At 32.7% G+C, this 27,560-nt stretch overlaps 3 protein-coding genes, 1 long non-coding RNA gene and 1 other non-coding gene across 6 annotated transcripts; 2 read left to right on the forward strand and 3 right to left on the reverse strand.

Annotated features, from left to right (window-relative positions):
* Positions 1–2,816: 2,816 nt before the first annotated feature.
* Positions 2,817–4,906, forward strand: LOC145061369 (4-hydroxy-tetrahydrodipicolinate synthase, chloroplastic-like). Its single transcript, XM_079008814.1, has 4 exons — positions 2,817–3,326; positions 3,615–3,695; positions 3,791–4,025; positions 4,112–4,906. Exons 1-4 carry the CDS (start codon positions 3,220–3,222, stop codon positions 4,802–4,804), a joined length of 1,116 nt encoding a protein of 371 aa, XP_078864940.1. The 5' UTR covers positions 2,817–3,219; the 3' UTR covers positions 4,805–4,906.
* Positions 4,907–5,152: 246 nt separating this feature from the next.
* Positions 5,153–8,034, reverse strand: LOC145061368 (uncharacterized). The gene is made up of 14 exons (XM_079008813.1): positions 7,815–8,034; positions 7,613–7,714; positions 7,382–7,483; positions 7,214–7,297; positions 6,944–7,062; positions 6,775–6,876; positions 6,576–6,692; positions 6,356–6,421; positions 6,217–6,283; positions 5,995–6,048; positions 5,829–5,912; positions 5,719–5,745; positions 5,549–5,578; positions 5,153–5,468 (listed from the first exon to the last, which is right to left on the reverse strand). The coding sequence occupies exons 1-14, from the start codon at positions 7,866–7,868 to the stop codon at positions 5,331–5,333; spliced, it is 1,146 nt and encodes a 381-aa protein (XP_078864939.1). The 5' UTR covers positions 7,869–8,034; the 3' UTR covers positions 5,153–5,330.
* A 5,643-nt stretch (positions 8,035–13,677) lies between these two features.
* Positions 13,678–15,296, forward strand: LOC145063043 (uncharacterized). Its single transcript, XR_013687823.1, has 3 exons — positions 13,678–13,740; positions 14,363–14,428; positions 14,792–15,296. It is a non-coding gene; the product is annotated as an uncharacterized LOC145063043 (long non-coding RNA).
* Positions 14,746–14,848, reverse strand: LOC145065071 (U6 spliceosomal RNA). The gene has a single exon (XR_013688223.1). It is a non-coding gene; the product is annotated as a U6 spliceosomal RNA (small nuclear RNA).
* Positions 15,297–19,573: 4,277 nt separating the features above from the next.
* LOC145061778 (katanin p80 WD40 repeat-containing subunit B1 homolog KTN80.2-like) lies at positions 19,574–26,332 on the reverse strand. Of its 2 annotated transcripts, none has more exons than XM_079009339.1 (17): positions 25,986–26,332; positions 25,200–25,330; positions 24,955–25,072; positions 24,623–24,849; positions 24,370–24,543; positions 24,193–24,267; positions 23,961–24,104; positions 23,704–23,866; positions 22,512–22,871; positions 22,369–22,425; positions 21,315–22,285; positions 21,105–21,236; positions 20,903–20,977; positions 20,701–20,813; positions 20,318–20,434; positions 20,125–20,193; positions 19,574–19,981 (listed from the first exon to the last, which is right to left on the reverse strand). In XM_079009339.1, the coding sequence occupies exons 1-17, from the start codon at positions 26,008–26,010 to the stop codon at positions 19,921–19,923; spliced, it is 3,012 nt and encodes a 1,003-aa protein (XP_078865465.1). In that variant the 5' UTR covers positions 26,011–26,332; the 3' UTR covers positions 19,574–19,920. The 2 variants fall into 2 exon arrangements, with proteins under 2 accessions (XP_078865465.1, XP_078865466.1); XM_079009340.1 differs by having other exon boundaries at positions 22,512–22,865; positions 25,986–26,331.
* Between the last annotated feature and the right edge of the window lie 1,228 nt (positions 26,333–27,560).

Consider the following 27,560-nt stretch of genomic DNA (forward strand, 5'->3'; position numbering starts at 1 on the left):
ACATAGGATGATGCTATGCTTAGTGATTTATAGATCTATTTGGCTGGTTGTAGACTGTTATATGATTATATGTTATATGTGCACATGTTTCTTCGGTAGGTGAGGTTTCATTGCTTTGTGGGTAAGCCAACAGGTCGGGGCATACCAACCCGATGATTGAATGGGCCTGAGGGTATTCCATCCCGAGGATGATTGGACTCATAGTATGTTGGCATTCTAACCCGATGGTTGAGGGCCTGGGGTATTCCAACCCGATGGTTAATTGGACCCATAGTATATCGGCATTCAAACCCGATAGTTGAGAGCATGGGGTATTCCAACATGATGGTTGATTGGACCCATAGTATGTCGGCAATCCAACCTGATGGTTGAGGGCCCTGGGGTATTCCAACCCGATGATTGATCGAACCCATAGTGTGTTGTTATTTCATATGTGTTATTTGTTTGTGTGTTGGTATTTTGGGGGATCTCACTAAACTTTGGGCTTATAGTTTTAGGTACCTCAAATGATTGCGGAAAGGCGAAGGCGTGATCGTGCACCTCCTCGTGTTTTGATTTATGATTTTGGGTAAACTTTGATACTAATCATTTTTGAAAACTATATTGTAAACAATTATGATTTTTAGGCTGGTTTTAAGACTTTAAATTTTTCATGATTTTTATGGATGTTACAAAAGAGAGAAGAAAGATGAAGGAGTTAGGTTCCTGATACCATGAGATAAATGACCTTGGTGTCAGTGGTCATGGGAGTAATGTATTATACAGTGAAAAACATTACAAGTACACCCCTTATAAAGAATAAATAATACAAACATTTACATATGTCTAATACTCATCTTAAAAATAAGAAAAAGAAACATTACCATTTTTATTCTTACACTGAGCAAGAAGATGAACACCTTTGTCAGGTAAATAGACTATAGCTTGAGAAAATGATGAATAAGTGTGTTTGTGTAAGATCTAGTGGTAGTTTTATTATGGTGCCCGTAGTGGCACCGACACGCATGGTTTTTTATACGCAGTGCAAAAAATTTCAATTTTTTTCTAGTATCGTGCCACTATTGAAATTTTACGTGTCATTCGTACTATGAAATCCTACGTCCGTCCCTTGTACGATCACACATAAACCTTTTAAAAAAAGAGAAAGATGATGAACAAATACGTGTTATGATGTTCTTGGCTACAAAAGGAATATGATTTCTACTTGAGAAACGCATAAGCTTTTCTCTTTTGTTAGCTAAGAAACCCATCTCTCTCTCTCTCTCTCAGTGTAATAATAAAGAATCAAGGAGACCCTTACTCAAATCAAACACCAAGCCCACTCCTTATTGTTTAATCAATTTCAGGTAGGTTCCCCAAAGAAAACAATAAACAATGTTGATGGACCAAGTCTCACCCTGTCTTCTTACGCATGCAAAAAAAAATGATGAACAAGGGGCTTCCTCTCTTCAATATCTTGAATCGATTAGAAATAAGGAAATTATGAACAAAAGTTCTCTCATATACAAACATATACATATAATCCTTTGTTAATTGTCTTTATGTTTGCGTAAGATCTCCACACGTGTATGTGGCATCATAGTCATCCAAAAAACATGTGAATGTGTCTTCCAAAAATATATTGGTTACCGACTATAAGATGTATTCCCTAACAAATAAGATTTAATACAAAAAACATAATTAAGAGCCCAAATTTTCAAAACAAAACGTAAAATCTTGAACCAATGTTTTAAAAACCAGTTTTTTAGTTGAACCGGTTTGGTGACATGTTCAACCGTTGGTTCAACCGGTTCGACTGTCGATTCAACCAAAAATTTTCCTACATTTAGCGGTGGTGTGTGTCGTACACTAAAAAAATGTTCAATTTGATTTGGAAATGAATTGTCTTTTTAACGGGCTAAATGAAATCCAATTATACAATTCCAACAAACCACCGAATCAATTTTTTACCAGTTTTGACTACCGATTCAATCCGACTTAAAAAAAACCTGTCTCCTTGATATGATCTAAAAATTGACTTAAAGCAATCAATTGACATAGGGATGAAAATGCCACCCGACCCGATGGAGAACCCGGTTGACCCGCCCCAATCGGGGACGAGTATTCCCTGCGCAAAACGGGTACCGGGTACGGGGCCGGGGATCCCCATTATGCTAAAACCGGGGATGGGGACGGGGTCGGTTATAACAATCCCCAACCCGCCCCGTCACCCACTTTGATGACTATATATATATATATATATATATATATATATATATATATATATATATATATATATATATATATATCATTTATTGAATTCGAATTAAATCCAGTGAATTGATCTATATTAGACCATTAAAGATAGAGTTCATATACCAAATTATGTTCCCAATTCTAAAAGTTCATCAATCGTTACTTTGTTCGTCGATTTGAATACAAAATTGACACTTTTTGTTTTGATGTTTGTTAAACTTTATGATTGATGCAAACATAATCTGTTTATGACATATGGTTTTGATCACTTATTAAACTTGATTTTTTTTTGTAAGTTGAGTATATTATGTTAATAGATTGAGGATTAATTGGGGATGAGCCGATGATGAGCTGAGTAAAAGCCCAAAATATAAAGGGGAAGAGATTTGATTTCCCGCATCCGTCGGGGATAGGGATGGGGACGGAGATGATGTTAGACACTCGGGGATGGGGACAAGGATGGTCAACCCCGCCCCAAACCCGTCCCATTTCTATCCCTAAATTGACATAAAAGTAGTCTTTATTAAACCGCTTCTCTTCGTGGATTCTCACTCCAACCGTCTCGAACCAAGATTTCCTTAAACACCCGATAAAAGTGTTTTTTCCAAGTTGCAATAGAAAACAGCAAAACACCTATTGTTTTGCAGCCATACAAAAAGGGAAAAACCCTTATTCAAATCCTACTTTTTAAGCAGCCATATAAAAACTCCTTATTCAAATCCTCTATTTGTAAGCTTTTAGCCTTTACTTGTTAGGGTTTTACTCATTGTCTGCAAAGCGCCGCCATGCTCCACCACCTCGCCGGGCAATTTCTCCGCAGCTACACCACCACCACAGCCAAAACAACGATTATTACAAGTAACATTATTACTACACCCAATCCAATTCGACGACAATAAATTATCCAAATTATCATCATTCATCAACGTAAACGCCATTTCTGTTTCCGATTCTGTCCGTTTGTGTTTTTGGATTTTTGGAAAGATGTCGGTTTCATTTCAGCAAATTTCTGCGTTTAAGAGCTATAGTTCATGGGCAAAGGACTCTGTCTTCCAATTTGTACGCCCCAATTCTACAAATACTAACAATAGGTACGGCTCGAAACCCTTATTCGTTCATTTCTTGCTACTATTACAATCTATACCAACTAAAAGTTCCATAAATGGCTACTCATTCATCGATCCGTTAAAATCGATCAACTAAAGCAAGTAATTATAAGATACACAATCAGCTTATTCATTGATCGGTAAAAAAATCGTGAATCAGACTTTCTATCTGTGACTATTGTTCTAATATGATCTCTAATTGACAAATTATGATCGAAGTGCATATCAAAATTTGGTTACTACTGATAAATTGGTTTGTTGAATGTTTTTAAGGAGTGCAAGATGGACGACCCCATCCGCAGCTATAATTCCCAATTTTCACCTTCCAATGCGCAGTTATGAAGTTAAGAACAGGTATCTATCATTCAATCTTTTTGCACCTGTTATTAAATCCTTTTAGAACATCTTGAATGTTTAGGTCATTGATTTTGTTGTTACGATGTTATCAGGACATCTACAGATGACATAAGGTCACTCCGGTTGATAACAGCCATTAAAACTCCATATTTACCTGATGGAAGGTTTGATTTGGAGGCTTATGATGCATTGGTCAACATGCAAATTGAAGATGGAGCTGATGGTGTGATTGTAGGTGGAACTACCGGTGAAGGCCAGTTAATGAGTTGGGATGAACACATCATGCTTATTGGCCACACCATCAATTGCTTTGGCACATCAATTAAGGTACTTTTTTGTCCTGTTGTCATCGGTCTTAGTCCAATACATGTCAAATACAGTGCAACTGTCTTATCAGTGGGCCCACACATTAGGTAATTGGAAACACGGGAAGCAATTCAACACGAGAAGCGGTGCACGCAACCGAACAAGGATTTGCGGTTGGAATGCACGCAGCTCTCCACATCAACCCATACTACGGTAAAACCTCGCTCGAAGGAATGGTGGCCCACTTCCAATCCGTCCTCCCAATGGGACCCACGATCATCTACAACGTCCCATCCCGCACCGGGCAAGACATTCCACCGCCAGTCATCCACACCATCGCCGCCAACGCCAACTTCGCCGGAATCAAAGAGTGTGTGGGACACGACCGAGTGAAAACATACACCGGAACCGGAATCACAGTGTGGAGTGGAAACGACGATGAATGCCATGATTCAAAATGGGATTATGGAGCCACCGGAGTTATATCGGTTACAAGCAATTTGGTTCCGGGGTTGATGCGGGAATTGCTTTTGAGAGGTAAGAATCCTTTGCTTAATGAGAAGCTTTTACCTTTGATTAAATGGTTGTTTTGTGAGCCGAACCCTATTGGGGTTAACACGGCTTTGGCTCAGTTGGGGGTGGTGAGACCTATCTTTCGGTTGCCATATGTCCCCCTTCCATTGGCTAAAAGGGTGGAGTTTGTCAATATAGTGAATGGGATTGGGAGGGAGAATTTTGTAGGGGAGAAAGATGTGAAGGTTCTTGAGGATGATGATTTTATGTTGGTGGGTCGTTATTAGTTATATAAGTTAATAACACTTTATTTTACCTCAAATAAATATTTTGTGTGTGTTACATTGTGTTATTAGGTCGAGAATAAAACTGAGTTGTTGTTATTGTTATTATCTGTGTGTGTTACATTTTTGGTCCCCAATAGTTTTATTCTGCAATGTTGGTCCTTATTTTTTGTACTATGTTTGGTCTCTGCTTCAAGTAAATGATTTGGATTTTTTTTTTTGTGCAAAAATAGTCATTTTACTTGGAAAATTTACTAAAAATGTTGTTACAAGAGAAGGTAATTGCAAAAATCAGTTGTATTTGGGGACAGAAAAGGTGATTTTATCTAGATTTTGTCTTGAGATGTCGTATGAAAATTGCAATCTTTTGACATTTGTTTGAATGAAAACCAAGTACAAGGGTTCAAATGGACAAAACTTAAAGGCAAAAATAAAATAAAAGAAACTAATATTAGAAGCCATATGATGTTTAAAAGCAATAAAAAAAGTGTAAATACCTAAAAGTTGAAATTACATTATGATGAAAAAATCATGAGTGAATGGTTGGGGGTGGTGCTTGTTTTTGTTTGTGTTTGAAAAAAGTATCAACCCAATCCTTGTCCTCTTTGATTGCCTTTTCCCATCGTTGCTTGAATACATCCAGCTCTAATGTCGATTGCCTCCTTATCTGAACCCATCCATCCATAATATATATAATTTACTTTTCATAAAACAAATTTCACTAAAAGAATGATATAATTGGTTTACCTCAGTACGCATATCAAAACCATGGTGCTTCTGAAGGATACAAAACAAATGCAAACATACAACTACATAAGCATAACAATTAATAACAAAGTTCCACATTTCAAGTGGATTCAGGGTTGCTTCAAGTTGAATCTATTTAATAATTTAAAATAAAGAGTTAGGAAGAATACCTTTGCCAAATTAACATCATTCGAACCCTGCAACAAGAATTTTATCTTTTAAGATTAACCAGTTTTAAATTATTTTAACCACTAAATTTGAATGATAAATTAATAGAAACCTTTTTAGCAGCAGGCCCACCTAATGTGGGTATTCCCTGATGCAAAATATATTCACTATCAACAATTCCAACATTTTTCAACCCCTGAAACATGCAAAATAGTAAAAACATTTACTATTAAAATATCTAATTATAAGACATTTGCCTTTATTTTTAATCAACTTACTTGTGCACAATACCCAAGTTTCATATCCATTCCCCATCCATGAACCAGGTCATTCTGAAGGTACATCAACTGAATTAGAGTCCATATTTGGCATTTGTGTATCAAATATTAATTTATTTATTTTTTTCAGAAAATATATATATATATATATATATATATATATATATATATATATATATATATATATATATATATATGTATGTATAAGCAACATTTTTTTACCTGTATAAGATGCCAAGCACAATGCCATGCAGTTCTGGAAAACACTGGAGCCATTCCTTCAACAAATCTGTAAATTATATTTTTTAAGACATGCACTTTATGAATTTGCTTGTAATTTTGTATGTTCACTTTTACTTACCCAGTACATGGTGGGCCCTCACTATCACTTGTACATTTCACACTACCTTTAGGATCTATAACCCTTCTGTATGTATGTAAACAAATATACATATGGACACATTAGCAATAAATAAATAAAACAAATGAATTGAAGATATATAGGTTGTGGAAAAGACATGAATGCCCTTCTCAATCTCATCCTATATGAATTTGAGTCAATAGCCTATTGAGTCATTCACCTGTGGAATATATGTCTTCTTTTCCGTAATGTGATCCTATGATGTATGTCTGATGATTTTGGATCTAAAGCTGGTTGAGATATCTCCAGTCCTGCTGCTTTAACAATATCCAAGTATCTGCAAATATAATATAAATAATTGAAAATTAATACAAAGTATTGTAAAAAAAGAGAGAGATAAAGATGTAAAAGGTAGGTACCTTCTGGGGTTAAAATGTTGCACTCCAAGATCTTCATCCCATAGAAATACATAATCATAAACAGAAACAGCAGCTGGATGCAGAAACCTTTTTGCAAACCACCTGAAATTGTAAGAATTCATTAAATTTACCTCAAAACATGTCATCATGTTGTAGAATTGAAGCTTACCATTTTGTTTGGTTCACAGCTACAATATGAACAGCTTTCTTACTCCACTTGAGATCCCACCATCCATCCATATGCCCATCATAATGGAACAAAATAATTGTAAAATTCTCATGAAGAAACTGAAAACATCAATACATGTAACAAATATCAAAGATATATATATATATATATATATATATATATATATATATATATATATATATATATATATATATATATATATATATATATATCGAGTTGTGAATATGAAGATAACTATTTAGTTTATACCTTTCGAACAACTGTATTAACATTATGCTTCATTTTCAATCCCACTGGCATTGCCAACAAGTTATGAGGAATGGAAACATTAGCCTGACATGCATAACAAAAAAAAAGGTAAATCAATTAAGAACAGATAAAATAAGTTTAGAATGTGATAAAATTAATCACAATCACCTTTAATTTAGAACTACTTGATGCCCATATGCGCTTTAATTCCAAGTCAGATTTAGGTTCAATAATGCCATAAGGTAGACCCTTTAATCCCGTGAAAGCTAACTAATAAAAAAAAGTAAGGAAGCACATTAGTTTCATGTTATATATGATAATATGAACCCTAAACTTTAACAAACATATAGATATGTATGTGTATATGTATACACACACACACATAGAGCAATTCCATACCTTTGTCTGTGAAAGCTGAAACTTTGTAGTTCTGTATGCAATATACAACAATATTGTACAGACAAATACCATGAATGTTTTGTTCTTGGATCGACAAACTCCCTGAATTTATATGGTTAGAATCCATTTAATAATCTCAATAATGTAGATGAACAAAATATGTGGAAGGAAAAGAATTGGAGACACATAAACTTAAACTTACCCATTCATTTTGTTTTTTCTTTAAAAGATTCCTCCATGATCTAAATTTCCTCATAGACGACTCTTTTTCATGTATCCCTTTTCATGCCAAACTGCAGCAATCAAAATTAAAGCAGCTACTAATCTCATATGAAGCTGATAAATGCCATCAACCATATCTTCTTAGTATTATCTTGATATATGTTTAAATAAAAAACAGGAAAATGCAAACTTGCCAAACAGGTATAGTGATAATCAATGAAATTGGTATGAAAAAATTGAAGCAGAAGTAGTTGCAATGCTCACGTTGTTTGCCCTATATATCAATAAAAGGTATCCAAGTAATCTCCTGCCAATTTCTCTACTAGCCTCTCTTAAATCTGTTTAAATGTGGAAAAAATCATTGAACACACACTAAAACAGGCAAACGTAAACTTGCCAAACCAGTATAGTAGTAACTGATAATCAATGAAATTCGTATGAGAATTTAACGCAAAATAAGCGACAATGTTCACGTTGTTTATCGTCGTATAATCAATAGATCTTAATTACGCTACAATTTGACACAAATACACGATCGCACACTATTAATCATAAACTGAAAGGCCACTGGAAGAAACATCGACCTCTGAGATTTGCAGACGAATCTGTATGTAAAATTTAAGAATTTTCAGAAGCTTGGTTAAAGCAATCAGCCGAGAAACAACTCACCGGTGATTAGAATGCGAGTTTCCGGCCAGTGACTATGAATGTTACGCGAAATTAGCTGCGTTTATTGTTTTGAGTGTGCGTTTACACTTTCAGAGCGATCGAAATCGCAAGAAATTTATTTGCATGTGTTATTTGGTTCTATTCTCCCCCTTCCCTTTTTGCATTTATGTTTTTAAGGCTAAAAATGATATATTATTATTATTATTATTATTATTATTATTATTATTATTATATTATACTTTTATTTTCTTTTGTTATAATATTGGTTTGGGCATCTAGCATTTCGAAGTTGTCAATATATAAAGAGTATACATTAAAAATATCCAATATGCGGGCTAAATAAAATATATGAATGAGGTTTTTACCCTTATTCAAAACTTTAAAAAGCAAGAGATCTCGCTTATTAATTTGATTTTTCGCCTTAAAATAAAATTGTTTTGACTTTTTTACCTTTATTCAAAACTTAAAAATATATGAAGAGGTTTTGATGACGCGTTTTATCCTATCAACCTATTTGAGATAGATTAAGACGGTGTGGTGTGTACACCTCTTATTGTGTCCCGTGGTATAGTATGGTATACGATAAACATCACATTGATCCCAAACAAAAGGGTTGTATGCATACAATGTGTTACCGTACGGAAAAAAAAAACGATTATTCAAATATTGTATTTTATGCTTAAAAACATGTATTGTGGTGAGTGTGGTAAGGTGTAATATGACACCCACTAATTTTGTGAGATCAGACAAAAAATAAAATGACATTACAAAAATATGATATGACACCTACCAGGCTAAATGTTTCATTTTCCTCTCTTATTTAACGGTTAACAAAATTATTATTATTATTATTATTATTTATCAAAACATTAAGTTAAGCCTCTTATCCATCAATCCATTTATTTTTTTTTTTTTTTGAATCCTCAACAACTTTTTCCCAAATCTCATCATCTTATTCATTATCATAATTTTGAGATATTTATTTCTCACTTGTCATTTACTTCATTTTTTACTTTTTAATATATCATTAATTTAGTTTCTGTAAATTAAACATATCATAATGATTATATTAATTTCAAATTTCAAATTTCAAACTTCACTTTCAATTTTAAATAAATTTACAGTTTAAACTTTCATATTTAACATTTGTATATAATTAACATGTTTAATACACGAGTCTGACAACTAAACACAAAAAAAAAAAATTGCATGTTTTTTTTTTCATAATATTTATTTATTTCAAATTTTAAATTCAAATAAAATTTTGGTTTAATCATTTGTATTTGACATTTTGTTTTAATCAACCTCTATAATATACGGGTCTCACAACTAGTATAAAATCTAACAAGAATCAATCTTTTCTAATCCAATAAACCCACTAACTAATACATATCATAATAATGTACAACGAAAATTAATTTGTTTCGAACTAATATATATCAAATCATTTCACAACAAATACATTCAAATAACAATGATATTAAAAAAGAGTTGACGATATAAAAACATTCATCATATTCAAATTTCATATCATCGTTTGAGAATTTGGAATCATCGATAATTGTATCTTCTTTTGATTTTGAAGTTTATAAACTGTAATGTAAATACTCAGCAAAGATATCATATTCAATGGTTCTTCATCTTGAAGTGTAAAACAGTAGGGGTGAATACGGTACCCTTCGGTATGGTTTTTGGACCAAAACAAACCGCAAACCACAAGTTGTAGTTTTCTATAGGGAAAACCCAATAGGTAAGGTTTTGATTCAGTGTGGTTTTTCATGTGGTTTTGTGGTTATTTCCGTGCACTTTTGGTTTTTAACAAAAAAACGAACTGATGCGGTTTTACAGTTAAAATGGTGCGGTTTTTCATGCCTACATCAGATTTTTCAGTTGATTTTCTTTTATTTGCAGAATTTTGTTGACTTCATTTATTTCTAGATTTTTGTTGCAAATAATCTATCATTTTGGCTCATTTTATTTTTGCAAGTTGCGTTTTATTATATATAATAAAAAATATTGTGGTTATTTTGGTTTTTATGGTGTGGTTATATGGATTAAAACTTAAACACACCGAATTTGTTGTTGATTTTTTTTTTAAATTTAAAACCGCATCATCTGTTTATGTTTTATCTCGATTTTTCGGTTATTGGTTTGACTTTTACTCACCATATAAAATAGAAATGGAAACTAGAACTGGCAACAAAGACTTATTAGTTTAGTAGGAAAATTGAAGAATGAAAACAATGGTTTCTAGGCATTATCAAGCGCAATCGGGGTGAGTAGAAATTGGAATTGTTTTATAATAACAATATCAATAATAAACTCATAAATAAAATTTAAAAATACAGAAAAATAGTATTTAATAACTAATAAATTGAAAATATATTTTTGATAGGGATGTTTTAGTGTATGGTTAGAATGAAAAAATAATTAATACAAAAAATTATATTATTTTAGCATTTTTATAGTGAAATTAAAATTACTTTTAATAGGCCTGATGGATAAATATGAAAATAAATATTTTTTTGTTAGATTTATGTTCAAGTGATAAATAAGAAAAGAAAAAAAAATCACGTAAATAGATTGATGGATGAGAGATATTAATGGGTTTATGATAAATAAAAAACATTTTACTAGTGGTAAACCGATAAATAGGGAAACAAAACCCTTAGATGTATAACCCATTTAGATTTTCTATCTTTTAAATAAGGACAAAAAGGTTAAAAACAATTTTATTTTAAATGGAATGATCAAATTAACAAGTGGACATCCCATTTCTTAAAGATTTTTTTTGGGATAATGATTTAGGAGGGTAATTAGGTTTCCAGTTTGTCCGTATTAGGTCACTAAGTTTTTTTTTTTTTTTTTTTTTTTTTTTTTTTTTGCATATTAGACCAATATGGTTGTTATTACCGTTCAGAAATAGTCATTTTTACCAGTTTCTTCCTGTTTAACCAGTAAAAAAGACTATTTCTAAACGGTAATAACAACCATATTGATTTAATACGTACAAAAAAACCTTAGTGACTTAATACGGACAAACTGAAAACCTAATTACCCTTCTAAGTCATTAACCCTAATTATTTAGAAAACATGCTTACCGATCAATATGACTGACTTGTTTGACTGAAATAGTTGCTGCCAATTAAACTTATCACACAACCCTTCCAGAATTTCCAAGTCCAAAAAATCATATGATTGATGATCTTCATTACATAAATATGCAACATTTTATCAATAACTTCTTTTTTGTCATTTAAATGTTTACATGAACACATCCATATGTACAAAAACAATCTCACTTTGATACCTCCCATCAATGTCTACATTTGATAACGAATGTAAATGTAAAACCAACAGAGACTTGCAAAGGATGTCTATTATCAATTATTTTATAAACAACAAAACCACAACATGAATTAAGAAACTGAAGTTGCAAAATGAATAAAAAATCAGCACATAAACAAACACATACAGACTATATACAACACATAAACGGAAGTTTATAAAACATGAAACTTAATGACAGGAAAAGTGAAAAACTTAAAGGAGACTTTATAGAAAGAAATATCACCCTTACTTGCCACAAATGGTTAAAGACATCAACAAGAAGATCAATCTGACCATGAAATCCACATGTTGTCTGATCATGACTTCATGTAACGCCCGCAGATCCGGGCTAGTCAATTTAGAGGCAATAGGGGTCGAAAACGACTTTTTGACAAAAAGATTATTTAGAATAAATAATCTTAACCAATTTGTAGAATATGTCACAAGGTTTTCGTACATATAAAGAACGCCGAAATCCGAGTTATAACGAAGAAGTTATGACCCGTCGAAGTTTCGCGTCGGAACCGGCACGGCGCCGGGAAGCGTAAATAGTAAATTTATGATAGAGCGAGATTTACATTTAGCGCTCTAAACGAAAGTCGTAGAATATGTTAAACTAAGAACTTCGATAAAAAGAACGCCCAAATCTGACTTCGTATGAAGAAGTTACGATTTTTCGAAGTTTCGGATTAGCAGTGTACAGTCCGAAATTCAAATATTAGATCGAGCGATTTTTAGCCGACACAACCTAAACGAGAATTGAAGATCTCATTATTAGTAGCGTAACAATAAAAAGACAGACGAAAATGGACATCAGATGAAGAAGTTATGAGATTTTAACGGACCAATCCTGTCCCGACCTGTTAAAAATATAACTTTAAAAATAAAGTCAAAATTAGCCGACGGAGCCTAAATGAAAGTTGTAGAGTACGTCTCCACCTACGCGTGGATATAAATAACGTCAAAAACGGAGTTCGTATGAACGAGTTACAAATTATAATAGCATATTTACGTATTAAAATAAAGTATAAATCATATATACGTACACATATATATACATATGTATATATCATTAGAAAGGTATCGACGATGCGGTCATTATAAGACTAATGTTGAGTTCTTTCGACATTAGTTTAGTGCAAATATCATTAAATCTATTTAAAATAGTATTATAAAGGGGTGTTTAGTTGTTTATATAACTATAAGGTCATTAAGTAATTATGAAGGGTAGTTTTTGTAAATTCAATTACTATAAATAAGAGGCTTGGGCTCTCATATTTCTTGCACCATTCTCTTGATTCAAGAGTCTTTCTCTCCTTATCCCCCGAGCATTTCGGTCCCTCGTGATTCGACTTCTCTTTCTGTAGTTTTAGTATAGTAAGGTGAGCGCTGAAGCGCTGCACGAATCTTTCTTAGAAAGATTCAGCGACGAAGTTCTGCCCCTGCAGAGCCCGACTCCTAGCTAAAATCCCCTTGAAAGTAAGTTATGTTTACCCTATTTTAAATATAGTTTATATTTAAAATTAGTATTGTTATTATAAATTTATAATAAATATTTGGGCTATTATTATGACTTATATAAGTGTCGTTATAATATCTTTTAACTACTCGCGGTACGGGGAATCTGGTTTAAAGGGCCGCATAGGGTTGTTGGATTTCAGAAGTGCTATACGCCAAAATGGTCCTGCCCTCCGGTGTTTTATGTCTGGCCCCTGTCTGTACATAGTAGTTGGAAAGTATTGTTTAAACGCTTATATAATAATAATAATAATAATAATAATAAGACTAATAATTAGTCACAGTAATATTAGACTAAAATCTAGTGGTGATAATACTAGGTTTCGTCAAAGGAAATTATTTTAAAGTAAACGAAGCGCTGTCCGAGTACCGAGTCACCACCTTCTCAGGTGAGTGCATAGTTACTTTCAGCTTACACATAGATATGAAGTATTTTATATAAAATACGTGTTGTGTGTGTATATTATCTGTATACTTGCTATCTATGCTGGATGAACGTTTTATACATGTTTTCAATGATTTAAACTGTATATGTATTTTATATCTACAAAATGTGTTGGGTAAAACATGGGTAGATGTATTAGTTGCTGTGTGATAAAATGAAATAATGAGATGCCTCGTTATAGATGTTCTTGATGATCTAGTCATCTAGCGGAGTATAGATGACGACCACGGACTATTCTAGACAGTCCAGTGGAACACTAACAGGCTCGCAACCTGTAGGTGTTTATTCGAACTTTGTGTTTAACCGAACTGTGTGTTTATTCGAACTGTGTGTTTATTCGAACTGTGTGAACTGTGTGCTCACCAGATATACTCCATCCCAATGATAGTCCTTTGACTAGGTCCCTTGTGTTAGATGTTTTAGGGACGTAATGTGAGGATAACGGGAATGGGTAATTGGGTTGATTGTTTGATGTTTAAAAATAATAATTATATTATTGTGGGTTGAAAACCCTATGTGCTCACCAGGTTTCCCAACCTGACCCACTCAGTTTATTTTTATCACAGGTGTTGATATGAAGTCACAATACACTGAGAGATTTAAAGAGATGTAGATCACTAGTGTAAATAATTGTAAGTTCTGTTTATGCTTATGTTTCTGTATTAACGATGACATCCCAAACGTTTTAAAATGAAATAAATACGTTTCATCGAAAATGTTTTAATAACGTATTTACCATGTTTTTCTGGGAACAAATTCCGCAACATTTTTATAAAATGAAGTACTCTGATTTTAATAAAGCATAAACAAAATCGGTCTTTTCTGGCCGTGAAAATGGGGATGTCACACTTCAGTAGTTCATCTACTGAAACGTAAGAATTGCAATTGAACTCTATTAGCATTTAAAAAGGGAATTAGGGTTTCAGAGAAGACGATGAAGGGTTTAAATTTTTTTTTGGACAATTTCTCGATTTGTGCGTGTCATCCTTGCGCAGGGGCCATGCTAATCGTCTCTGTATCGTTTCAATTTTATCGGATGTCCCCAAAGGGACGACTATAGATGAAGAGCTTCGCCATACAGAGGAGTAGCAGGTTCTACTTCTGGTCGATATGGGACGATACGAGTTCTAAACGAACTAGTTTACTGTTGATGGTCATATATTCTTAATGTCTTTAAAATTAGGGTTAATAACTTAGGAGAGTAATTAGGTTTCCAGTTTGTTCGTATTAGGTCACTAAGGTTTTTTTGTGCGTATTAGACCAATATGATTGTTATTACCGTTTAGAAATAGTCATTTTTTACCGGTTAAACAGGAAGAAACCGGTATAAATGACTATTTCTAAACGGTAATAACAACCATATTGGTCTAATACGCACAAAAAAAACTTTAACGACCTAATACGGACAAACTAGAAACCTAATTACCCTCCTAAGTCATTATCCCAATTTTTTTAACCGTTGAATACATAATATAGCTTCGGTTACAAAAATCAAAAACCTTTAAGTGTATTTTCTAAATTTATGTTTAATAATATATCATTTTTTATATTAAATTAGAAAATATTTTTATTTAAGCATATATATATATATATATATATATATATATATATATATATATATATATATATATATATATGATATAGATCCGGTAAGAATTTTTTTTTGGTAGGAAGGTAAGAAATTTTTTTTCTACATACTTTTTTGACGAACAAAAGAAATGAATCACTAGATGAATAAAAAATAACATGATTCACCAAAAAAAATCTCAAAAAAACATACAGATGATTCATTTATACAATGATTTCGTTGTTATTCACTAAAATTGTTATAAAAGTGAATTTTTTCTTAATTTACTTAAAAATGAATCATGAAGATGTTTTTTTTGGGAATTTTTTCTTGTGAATCGTCTTACCTTTGAATCATCTAATGATTCATTTTGTATGTTCGCTAAAAAAATATGTAGAAAAAAAAACTTCTTACCTTCCTATCAAAATTTTCCTTCTTATTTGATCTTGACTCTCTCTCTCTCTCTCTCTCTCTCTATATATATATATATATATATATATATATATATATATATATATATTCTAAAGACTGCAAGCTTATTTTATTTAGAGAAAATGCTAAATCTAATAATTTGTTAGAAAATCGTCTAAATTTTTACTTGTTATACAAAAACACATCATACATACTTATAAAGCTAGCATTTTTTCTTGAATCTCATGCATTTGAAACCCCCATTCTTTTTTCCTTTCACCACATTCATTTGAAACTCCCATGACTTTTCAATTTCTTTATAATAATAATTATAATTTGGTAATTAGGTTAAATAAATATCAAATCTAAAGTGTATTCATATATAAACTAAATTTCAATATTAAAATAATATCTTTAATTCTACTTATAAAACTATGTTTTTTTAACTTTTAACATATTATACTTAATTTATTAGTTTTAATATGTTGTTGGATGTAAACCATTATCATTTTAAAGGTATAATTTTTGAACAATTTGTATAAAATACTTAAAATATTAATTAAAATATAACATTATAGGCTCAACTTAAATATAAATTTTATTTAACTTAAACAACCCAAAGATTATTTTATAAATAGTTAAAAGTGATAAATTGTAGTGTCTTTCTAATAATGATTGTAAGTTGGTTAATAAGGTTAAATAAATATCAAACCTAAAGTGTAATCATAAATAGACTAAATTTCAATTTTAAAATAATATCTTTACTTCTATTTATAAAGTTATATCTTTAAATTTTAACATATTATACTTAATTTATTAGATTTAAAATGTTATTGCATGTAAACCATTATCAGTTTAAAGCTACAATCTTTGAACAGTTTGAACAAAATGCTTAAATTGTTAATTTAAATATAACATTACAGTGTCAACTTAAATATAAATTTCAGTTCCACTAAAAAACCAAATAATATTTTGTAAATAGTTAAAAGTGATAAGTTATAGTGATAAATGCAAAAACTAAATTGTAATATCAGTTTAACTAATAATATTTCCTAAATATATTTATATAATCGTTAAAAAATTTCAAATAAGTAGCTTAAAATAACTTATAATAACAATAGTTAAAAATAACTCTATACATGAGCAACCATCATCCGTGTTCGTTCGATTTGTTTACAGCCCTACCTAGCGGTATAGATGTGTCCTCCCTCCTAGAAGAGATTGATGGTTCAAATCTCATTTGAAACATAGATTGTATTAAGATATAGATTAATAGTATATTAGTTTGTCGTTCCAAAATAAATAAATAAATGCTTTCATTCCTTCTATTTTTTATAGAAGAAGTTAAGAATGGCTAAGAAAATGTGCCTAGTAAAGCTTTCTTCTTCCAACATGTCATTGAGTTTTTTTTTTTTTTTTTTTTTTTTTTTTTTTTTTTTTTACAAAAAACAAGGAATCATCTATTTTGTTTTTATTTTTTTTTATATTGAATAACAAATACACAAGCTTTCTCTCTACTTTATACCTAAACTGCACATTTGATCTGATGCTAGACTAAAACTCCAAACCTATGTTTGAGACTCACATTTCCATCAAATCAACAATACATGATGCCGTTAGGCTACAAGTATTTTGGTGGGGATAAAGTATAATTTATTTGTGTACTAATATGTATAGTTCACAATCCTTTTCGTAATATGTTGAACTACATATACGTCAGCAATGCATTGTAACCTCTACAGGGATTTCCATATTCCAACATGGTATCAAACAATTAAGGTCACATATGTTTTTTTCGGCAACCCTAATCGTATCTCCGTCTCCACCGACAGAAGCCCTTAACGATGACTTCTGTCTCATCGCTGCTATCATCACCAATCACTACTTCCGCCATCACAACCTTGATTCATTCTTTTCTGCTCTTGCGCTTGTCGACCTTTGCTGCTACCCACAACTTCTTCTCTTCCATTGTTACTCGGTTATTTCTGTTTCCATCACAACTTATTCACCGAGTAATGTAGTCTAGTGATACAATCCTTCTACCTGCGATAAGCTATTTCGATTATATTATGATTTTTATTTTTACTTATTTTTTATTTTCTCCATGATGTCTACACCAACCATTGATACCACAAGCATACCTTCTTGTCACATTAATTGGTTTAGGCTTTAACCAATGTGTACTTTCAATTTAGTTTCAAACTTACTGTTGATGGTTCTAAGTACAAACTGCATCCAAGCATTTTTCTTAACATATGCAAGGGCACAAAGTTACTAGGTCATATTATTTTTGGCAAGTCAAAACCCTATGATGATGATGAATAGGATTGTGAGTCTACCTACTCTAGAGTGAAATTTTGGTTCTACTCTGCTTGTGATCCAAACTTGCTACAAATGATTTCAAGTGATAATTATATTGCAACACTAAGGAGCATTGTTAATCATTAAATGTTAAGATAACAACAAAACAAGTTAAGCACTTCAGACAAATGTCAAACAAAATTTTGCGAAACTTGCAAAATAAAACTTCTGAAAACTTAAATCAAAACTGAACACAATATTTAATGTGGTTTAGTTAAGGCGACCTAGAGCCACATGAGAGAGAGAGAGAGAGAGAGAGAGAGTATGTGTGTTGTATCTCATTTTTAGCTCTCACCGAAAAAACTAGCAACAAACAATAATGGGGATATGAATCTATTTATATGCAAACATGGGAGACCTTAATTCTGATGGGCCAAGTCCATCCATAATTAGCTCATGAAGGGATGGCCTAATTTCCATCCAATCATGGAATGCCATGTGGGCGTTTCTAGAACCTTCAATCTCATGCACATCGTCCATGAGCATCATAACGAACCTTACACATGAGTGGCGCATCAAGAGCCATGATAGCACACCATGAACCTTGGTGGTACATCATGTTCCATGTTGGCGCATCCTCACTTCTTGATCATCAACATCTCAATACTTCCAGAACACGTCAGGGTACAAGGGTGGAGCACCTAGCACCAAAGTGGCGCACATTGATCATAGGTGGCGCGCTTTGTGTAATAACAACACATCATGATGCATGACGCATCATTGATGCTCCATTCCAACTCCAAGTGGTCCATGTTGATTCCTGATGCTCCATGTACCTCCAAGTATTTCATGTTGATTTCGAATGCTCCATGTACCTCAAAGTGCTCCATGTTTAGACAAGACTTCATAACACAACACTAAATTCCATCATGCACTCAAGAACATTGCATATGATCAGATGTAGAATCTATTATTATAATATTGTGGACATAATTACCAACACCAAACCGTTTATGTATTTTCTAGAAACAAAGAACATGCTCTCACAAAATTCAGCACTTTAATCCATAACTAATCAAACCGGAAAAATCGAAATATAGGTAAATATAAATCAAAATAATGGTCGAGGTAATGTACAATGTTTTGGATGAGTGGAATAGGTATCAAAGTATTCATTATTAATTTCATCTTCTTTATTTAATTACTTTTGATAAATTCATAATTTTTGCAAAATACACCCAAACTAAATTTTTTCTAACATTTCAAGTCTTTAATAATTGATAATGATCATCAATTATCTTTTAGTTCCATTTGAATTTTATATGTTGAGCGGTGCCCACCAAAAAATGAAACCATTCTTATAAAGGACATTCTCTTGAAACTTTCAAGAGACTATAATCTCATCACAAAGTTAATATGTTCTTGTTTTCCATTCCACATCACATAACTACGTTTTTTTTCCCATAAAGAAAGAAAATTACACTTTTGGTAAGATAAATTAACAACGAAATCTTTTGTATAATAAATCAACAAAGATTAGCCAATGGCATGATTGTTAAGGGTCCTATGAAGTAGGAAACATGCTCCATTGTGTCCTCATTGCTAAAAGAACCATCTACACATCTTTATTACTATTAATTAATAATTACACAAAAGATTACAAATATATAAATAATATGCCTATTTTTTTGGCAAGAGGTCGATTAGTGATTATAAACGGGCTTCCTTCCTTCGATTACCTACATGCTGACTTTAAATTTTGCAGCCAAGATCCGAAAGAAGATATTTTAGAATGAGTGAGACAAAATTGTGGGGTGCTTCAAAAGTTTGAAAGGGTCGATCGATTCATGATTTTTGAAGAATAATGTTTAGTTCTTGAGCACATCTTGCTACCAAACCTCCTCGCCTAAAAAATAAAAAGTTTTAGATGTCATTTGGTTTAAACGAACTGTCTGAATACGACTAAATGACTAATTTACCCTTTTAAGCAGTGTTTGACTATTTTTTTTTCATATGATTTTATTGTAACTATATAAAAAACATGCTTACTTTATAATAGAGGGGAGACATTTGTGAATCTTCTGGAGCTGTGTATGGCATTGATTGCAGGATTCAAGTCTGTCATTGAGTTTTTGCACATTATATTATAAGTTGGTATTATAATTCTTGTGGGCAATTACAAGATATATAAAGAAAATTTAAAAAAGATAAATTTACACGAATGGGAATCAACAAAACCGACCTTTTTTCTGCATGAAGATCAACACCAACAGCTGGAGGTGCTGAAATGGTTGAGCTGACTACAGGCCCAAAGACAGCCACAAGCTTTAATAAAAGTTGTAATGATACACTTATATGCCTGCATAATAATTTTCAAATTCCCATAAAAAAATATTATCCACAATTTGTTTAGATAAAATAGCAACACACTTTCATTTTATTTTTGTTTATTATAGCATCCTACTTTCATTTCTTTCTTGTACATTATTAGGACATTATTCTTTGAATAATCGACCCAATTATAGCAATGAAAATTGCTTTATATTTACATAACATTGATAAAAATAAGTAGATTTTTTTTTTTCAAAAGTAGAATGCTATAATAATATAGTTATGAATAATTACCGCTCTGTGTTGCTGTCCAGTAATTCCAAAAGGACAGGTAGCAAGCAAGAAAAGAGATCTAATGTGAGAGAATCCATTCTTTCCATAAGAACATTCACCACATCTGCTTGAACCTGATATAAAAACAATCATTTTTTACAAAATTCAAGGTTAGTGGATTAGTTTTAGTAATAAAACTAAAACTAAAAACATGAATACTTACAGCATGATCTGGCAATTTCCTCAAGGCATCTATAGCACCCTTTGTGTCATTGTGCTCCCAAAAGTGTCGTACCACCTGTAATGTAAATGTAGTAAATTCATTTTAAGCAATCCAAACTCTTTAAACATATCATTATTAGATGGATTATTCTGAAAAAGTCAACAAATATATTGCAATTAAGTGATAGAATGTTGAAGCTTACCTGGAGCTTTGTGAGGCGGGACCGCAGACTACTCAAAAACACATCATGATTCGTCATCAAATCTTCTGCCACATCATCATTATCTTTCTTAGACACCAGACCTCTCCCTGTAGTCTGTGGGCCATTATCATCCTGCCACTTTCCAAAATTAGAAACAAACTTTCTCTTACATTATTATTTACTACAACAAAAGAAGAATCTTATTCTTACCATCAATGGAGAAGATTTAGGTTTTTGAGGTATCATTCTATTATTGATAGTATCATGCCTTGGGGACACCAATACAGATGAGATTCTAGTTCTTTCAGGCATCACACGAGAGGAAGCAGTAGATCTTCTTGCAACCACCATTGGAGATGGAGTTCTAAGTTTTTCAGGCATTAAACGCCGAGAACTTATAGATCTTGGCATGGGTGAGACTTTACCTTTTTCAGGTAACATACTAGGGGCAGTTCTTGGTCTTTGAACATGTGTATCTTCAGATCTTGTGTTTGGGCGTGAATCATGTTTTTGTACCCTTGTGGGTGATTTAGTAGCCTCATTTGATGCACTCGAAACCACATCAGGTATCTTTTCAGGCATCATAAAGTTTTCAGCTTCAGGTGCCTTTAGGGGCATTTTAGTCACATCGTTCATGTTAAAGGTTTCAGCTTCAGCTGCCTTTAGGGGCATCTTAGTCACATCGGGCATGGTAAAGGTTTCAGCTTCAGGTTCCTTTAGGGGCATTTTAGTCACAACATGCATGGTATAGGTTTCAGCTTCAGGTGCCTTTATGGGCATTTTGGTCACATGGGGTATCTTTTCAGGCATGGTGAAGGTTACAGCTTCAGGTGTCTTTATGGGCATTTTGGTCACATCGGGTCTTTTTTCAGGGATGGTGAAGGTTTCAGATGCAGAGGCCTTTATGGGTATTTTAGTCAGATCAGGTCTTTTTTCAGGAATGGTGAAGGTTTCAGCTTCAGGTACCTTTATGGGTATTTTAGTCACATCAGGTCTTTTTCCGGGCATGGTGAATGTTTTGGGTTCAGGTTCAGGTGTTGGGTTCATTATTGGGGCAGGTGTATCTGTGTTGGTTAATACCCGGGCAGATGGATCGGGCAGTTGTGATTCATCAGTGTTCAACTTCTCTCTCTTTTCAAATCTCTCAACCAGGCTGCGAGTCCTTCCATGGACAACCGCCACTGTATAAAGAAAAGAAATGGAGGGTTAAAACGGTAATTTTTCACTTGAGCACTGAACACAGATGATAAGATTTGATGGATACCTCCGTTTACATATTTAACAGATTTCAACTCTTTGTTTGAATCAACAGACTCATTGCCTGAAATTAAAGCTCGTTAAATATTGTTATGTAAAGTAACAATTTATAAAAATATAAAGCAATGTAAATGTAGTAGGTAGTAGTACTTGGAGATGAAGCTTTTTGAGACTCTTTTGTTTTCTCCTCGGAAGAATCTTTAGCAGCATCATCTGATAAAACCCTTCTTTGTAAGTTTGAAACTTTAGCAGCATCTGGATCTGATCCAGATTTTAAACCAGATTCAACTGTTATTGATAGCCCTTCAATATCTAATTTGGTAGTTGATGGTTTTCGCCTATGAGATGGCTTAAGTGATGCAGCAGTGTTATCCTGTTCATTGATTAAGGGCTTACTGGTAATTTTGGCTGCTGCAGGAGGGAGTGTAGGGTTAGGGGTAACCAAATTATGAATTTCTTTGGGATTTTGTAAGTTGACAACTTTTGAAGAAACAGGAGTCATGCCTGCAGCTTGACATGAAACAGCAGATTATAGTAAGTAATCATCAATCAACTGTCTAGTATTTATTGTTAATGAAAAAAGAAGACATAATTTTGTTCCTATGAAACCGTATATACTACTTTACTTCCAAAATCAGATGAAAAGATGCAAAATTTCATTTCTTGACAAAACTTTGTTGTCAGAATTACCTATTTGCCCCCTATCATCATTACAACTTATTGATTCCTTTGACTCCTTTAGATAAGATTCTGGGAGTTTCTTTACTTCTAATCCCACATAAATGCAAAATTTCCTTTCTTGGCAAATATTGGAATTTATTATTAGCTATTTGCATTGACTTTTGGTACACAAGATTCCCAGATTTTCTTAAATCCCAAAAAATGCAAAATTTCCTTTCTTGGAAAAACTTTAAGTTAGAATTACCTATTTCCCCAATTTACAACTTATTAATTTCATCGACTCCTGTACACAAGATTCCCAAATTTTGTTTACCTCCAAAATCCCATGTAAACGCAAAATTTCTTTTGCTGGCCAAAATTTTGAAGTTAGAATTACCTATTTGCCCCCAATCATCATTACAACTTATTGATTTCATTGACTTCTTCTGTACACAAGATTCCAAAATTTTCTTTACTTTAAAAATCCCATAAAAATGAAAATTTTTCTTTCTTGAAAAAGTTTTGAAGTTAGAGTTACCTATTTGCCCCCTATCATCATTACAACCTACTGATTTTAACAAACTTCTGTACACAAGCTTCCAAAATTTTCACTTTGCCAAAGGGCATTCAAGTCATTTTAACTAATCAAGGTCATGATGAAAAAAGATAAATAACAACTTACTGTCCACATATATGTTCTTTATATCCTTTGTGTCATCATCAGAGGACATGGTGGATCTTCTAGGACTCTCTACTCTCTCTGTTAAATCTTTCTGGAGTTTAAATTTATGTGGCATACGAGTATTTTCCTCAGCTAAATTACTTGGCCCACTCTGTTCAATAAGCTTCACCCACCAAATCACACATAAATAATCAGGTTTTCCATTTATCCCAAAAAAATGTAGAAGCAATATAAAATTTAAATCACAGAATAATTACCGAAGTATCAGCCACCCAAACTGCAACAGAGTTTTGATAATATGAGCATCCTACAAGCTTCCCATCATTAATGCAGAGGTCACCCAATGTTGACCATCCCATATCAAGAGAATCATGACAAATAATGGGCTCCCATGAATACACCTGAAATTTAATAACATATAGATGATAAAGTGAATTGAATCTATTAAGAAAAAGAAAACGATTCAATTTAATGTAAAAAAGTTAAGACCTTTAAACTGCTGTCTAACCCACAAAAGATAGTTCTCCCATCTGGGTGAAAGGTTATTGATCTTACACCTGTAGCCTGGATGATTACAAAAGAGATGTTGCTTGAATAAAATATATATCCAGAATACTAAGATTAAGAAAAAAAAATGGGATTTTTTTTTTCTAGAAAAAATGGTACCTCTGGTCGAGTTGTTCCAATTAATTCAAAGGTCTCCAAGTCCCAAAATTTTACAGTTTTATCTGATGAACCTGTTGCTAGAAGAAACTCAAGAGGATGAAAATCCATTGACTTAATGTGCCCTTCATGAAACTTAAACTCATGTAAAAGCTTTCCAGCTGTCAAGTCCCATATCTGTCACACAAGTTAAAACTTAACCACAATGATGAGTCATTAATTCTTGATGTGCTGACATGGCAAAAAAAGATTGTACCTTTATAACATTATCAAGTCCCCCAGACACCACCCAACGACCATCAGGACTAAATCTAATAGTACTAACAGCTCGTCTGTGTCCTTTATATGTGTGAATGCACCCTTTCTTTCTAATATCCCATATCTTCAAATTAGTATCCATGGAACCCGATGCAAAAAACTCACCAAATGGATGAAACTCAACAGCAGTGCAATAGGATCTGTGTCCATTAAGTGTGCGAACCACTGCATTTGAGTTAGGAATCAAGCAGAAATTCAGATTTTTATATAACTGATTGCAATTAATGATATTAGTTTTCACATAAGTTATAAACGAATTAGTTATCTTACCTTTTGTCTCTTCCAGATCCCAAAGTTTTATCACGCCTGAAGAAGCTCCAGCAGCTACTAAAACTTCTGTTGAATCAAAAGCTACAGATTCAATAGGGCTTGTATGACCACTTAGACTCTGCATCACACACCATGAAGGAATTAGGTTGTTTTAGGGAAACCATATGTAAAATTTGTTTGTAAGCCATGAAAATGAAACTAGTAAGGTTGTATATTCGTGATAATTACACAGTTAATTTACTGACCGTTATAGCAGTGGGTTTCCCAATTGACCAAAGATTTACTTTTTCATCATCACCACCTGTAATGAAGTTTCTACGTGTCTTCTTCCCGATTTTCAAACAGTTCACATTTGCCGAATGAGCCACAAATTCCTCTATGTTTAGTTTGGTTAAAGAAATTGCAAAGACTGAGTATAATGAACAAACTTTCAACCATCATTGAACATATTCATTCACATTTAAGCCAATCCTTGATTAGCGAAACAAAATTAGCACACATCTATTAAATAAAACTTGTAGTTCCACCAAAAATAGCAGGTTCTAAGTATTTCCCTTGCATCAGGACATAACTCTGTACAATTAGTCCTAAATGGTCACACCTGTAGCCAGAATCTATCTTTTTATACGCAAACAAACCTTACACCTGAAGAAATCAAATACTATTGCAATCAATTTTGAATTTGTATTTAGCCCCAATCTTCTCAAAACTTATCGACTGACAATTCAACACAGAAACGTATAAAAAAGATTATCTATCTTTAGTATGATATAAAAAAACTACTAGAATCCAAAAAAAATAGGAAAAGAAGAAGATAGACATGAAACAACCAAATTGAGCTATCAGGCTTCAGTTCAGCTGGAGATTTATTTGCTGAACTAAATGAAAGCAACAGAAGGAGGAGAGAGAAAAAGGCTAAACCATCCCTACTACTACTTCTCTAGACAAGATTTGACCATAGAACAAACACCCAAAAGAAGCTTCAGTCAAAATATAATCTCAAATTCGCAATAAAAGGCAAAAAAGGATACGTAATTTATATCCTCGTTTCGCCATCTGAAGTTAGACTCGATCGAAAAAGAACTTTTCCGGTGTCGGTGACCAGCTGATGTTGCTGACGTTTGAAGCAATCAATAAAATAAATACGATTGAAGACGAAGACCATGGAGGTACGTACATACACTAAATGTCCGTATATGCAGACAGATTTGCAGAATTCCTCGTATAATCTACAATCAATCACTGTGAAATTATGAATCAGAGAACTCGTGTACAAAATTTCACGGGAGAAAAAGATTGAATTGTTGCTGTTTGGAGAGCTGAGCCGCGTTTTGTTTGTTACATGACGTGCTCACTGTGTGTGGTGTGTGTGAGAGAGAAAGTCTTTAAAGAGAGTCTTTCACACTATGATTGTCCATCAAGGGTAATTTACTTGTGCTTAGACGAAATTGCCCTTGGAGCTGTTATATCTTGTTTGAATTCTTGAGGTGTGAAATTACGGAAAAGGACAGGGGAACATGTGACCTTGTCTTGCAGGGATTTTTCCTTGGCCAAGAGAATCTTTGTTAAGAAGAATTATAATTTCAACTTATTTTTAAATTATATTTTAGAAAAAAAGAATAATAATGATGTACATAAAGCCATTGAATTTTGTATAAAATCATTATAAAATAATATAATGATTAAGTATCTCTTTAATTTCTTAAACCCAAAAAACTAGTCAACCAACAATAAAAGCTAACAATGTCATTGTCTTGTAGTGCATGTTTTTTTGACCATGTGAATGTTATCTTTTCACAATATGTATAATATGTGTTGGTGCATGAGACTCTCTTAGACCAATAAAAGGAGCAATGACACAAAATGCATGCCATAGCGGAAAATTATAAATTTGTATCTTTTCAGATAAACCAGTTATAACAGATGTTTAAAAATATATATGGATTCAAGTAAAAGCTCTCTCAATAACCCTAACAGGAAGTATCCTTCTCTTTTATTCTCTCACCTCGTGTCCACTCCTACCATTGTAAGTTTGTGTCACCGGCTCCAAAGCCTGTCTCGCCCTCGCCCATTCCATTCCCCTTTTTTGCTCAATGACGAAACAGACACCTAAAACCTTATGACTATATCTTTATGTTATTGTAACCATTAAAATTCTTTTTTGTTTTGTTAACCAAGTAATCAATGAGTAACTTTGTCATTTTTTTTTGCAAGATATGGTATCTAGGATACCAAATTGGAAGTCCAGTGACATCACTTGATGTTTTATAGTTGGATGCCTTTTTTCTTTTTTTTACTTTTTACTTTTTGCTTACCTTTTAGTACATTTTCTATATTATCCCAAGAACATATTGCACTTTATCTTATGTTATTTAGTAAAACAACGTTTTTAGTAAGAAGTATAATTAGGTTGTACATTTTTGAAGTGGTTGCTATAAACACTTGTGATAAAAAAAAAAGTGACAACCCACAAATACTCTAATCAACTCATAAAGTACTCATAGATGTTGGAAATATATATTTCTTAAAATAGAGATATGATAATAAGAAAATATAAAACGCATGTCGATAAGAACACAAAATAAAACATTGAAGTCAATACCTTA

This window comes from Lactuca serriola, chromosome 7, assembly GCF_051521515.1.
Source record: "Lactuca serriola cultivar US96UC23 chromosome 7, Lser_US96UC23_V15, whole genome shotgun sequence".
Classification (NCBI taxonomy): domain Eukaryota; kingdom Viridiplantae; phylum Streptophyta; class Magnoliopsida; order Asterales; family Asteraceae; genus Lactuca; species Lactuca serriola.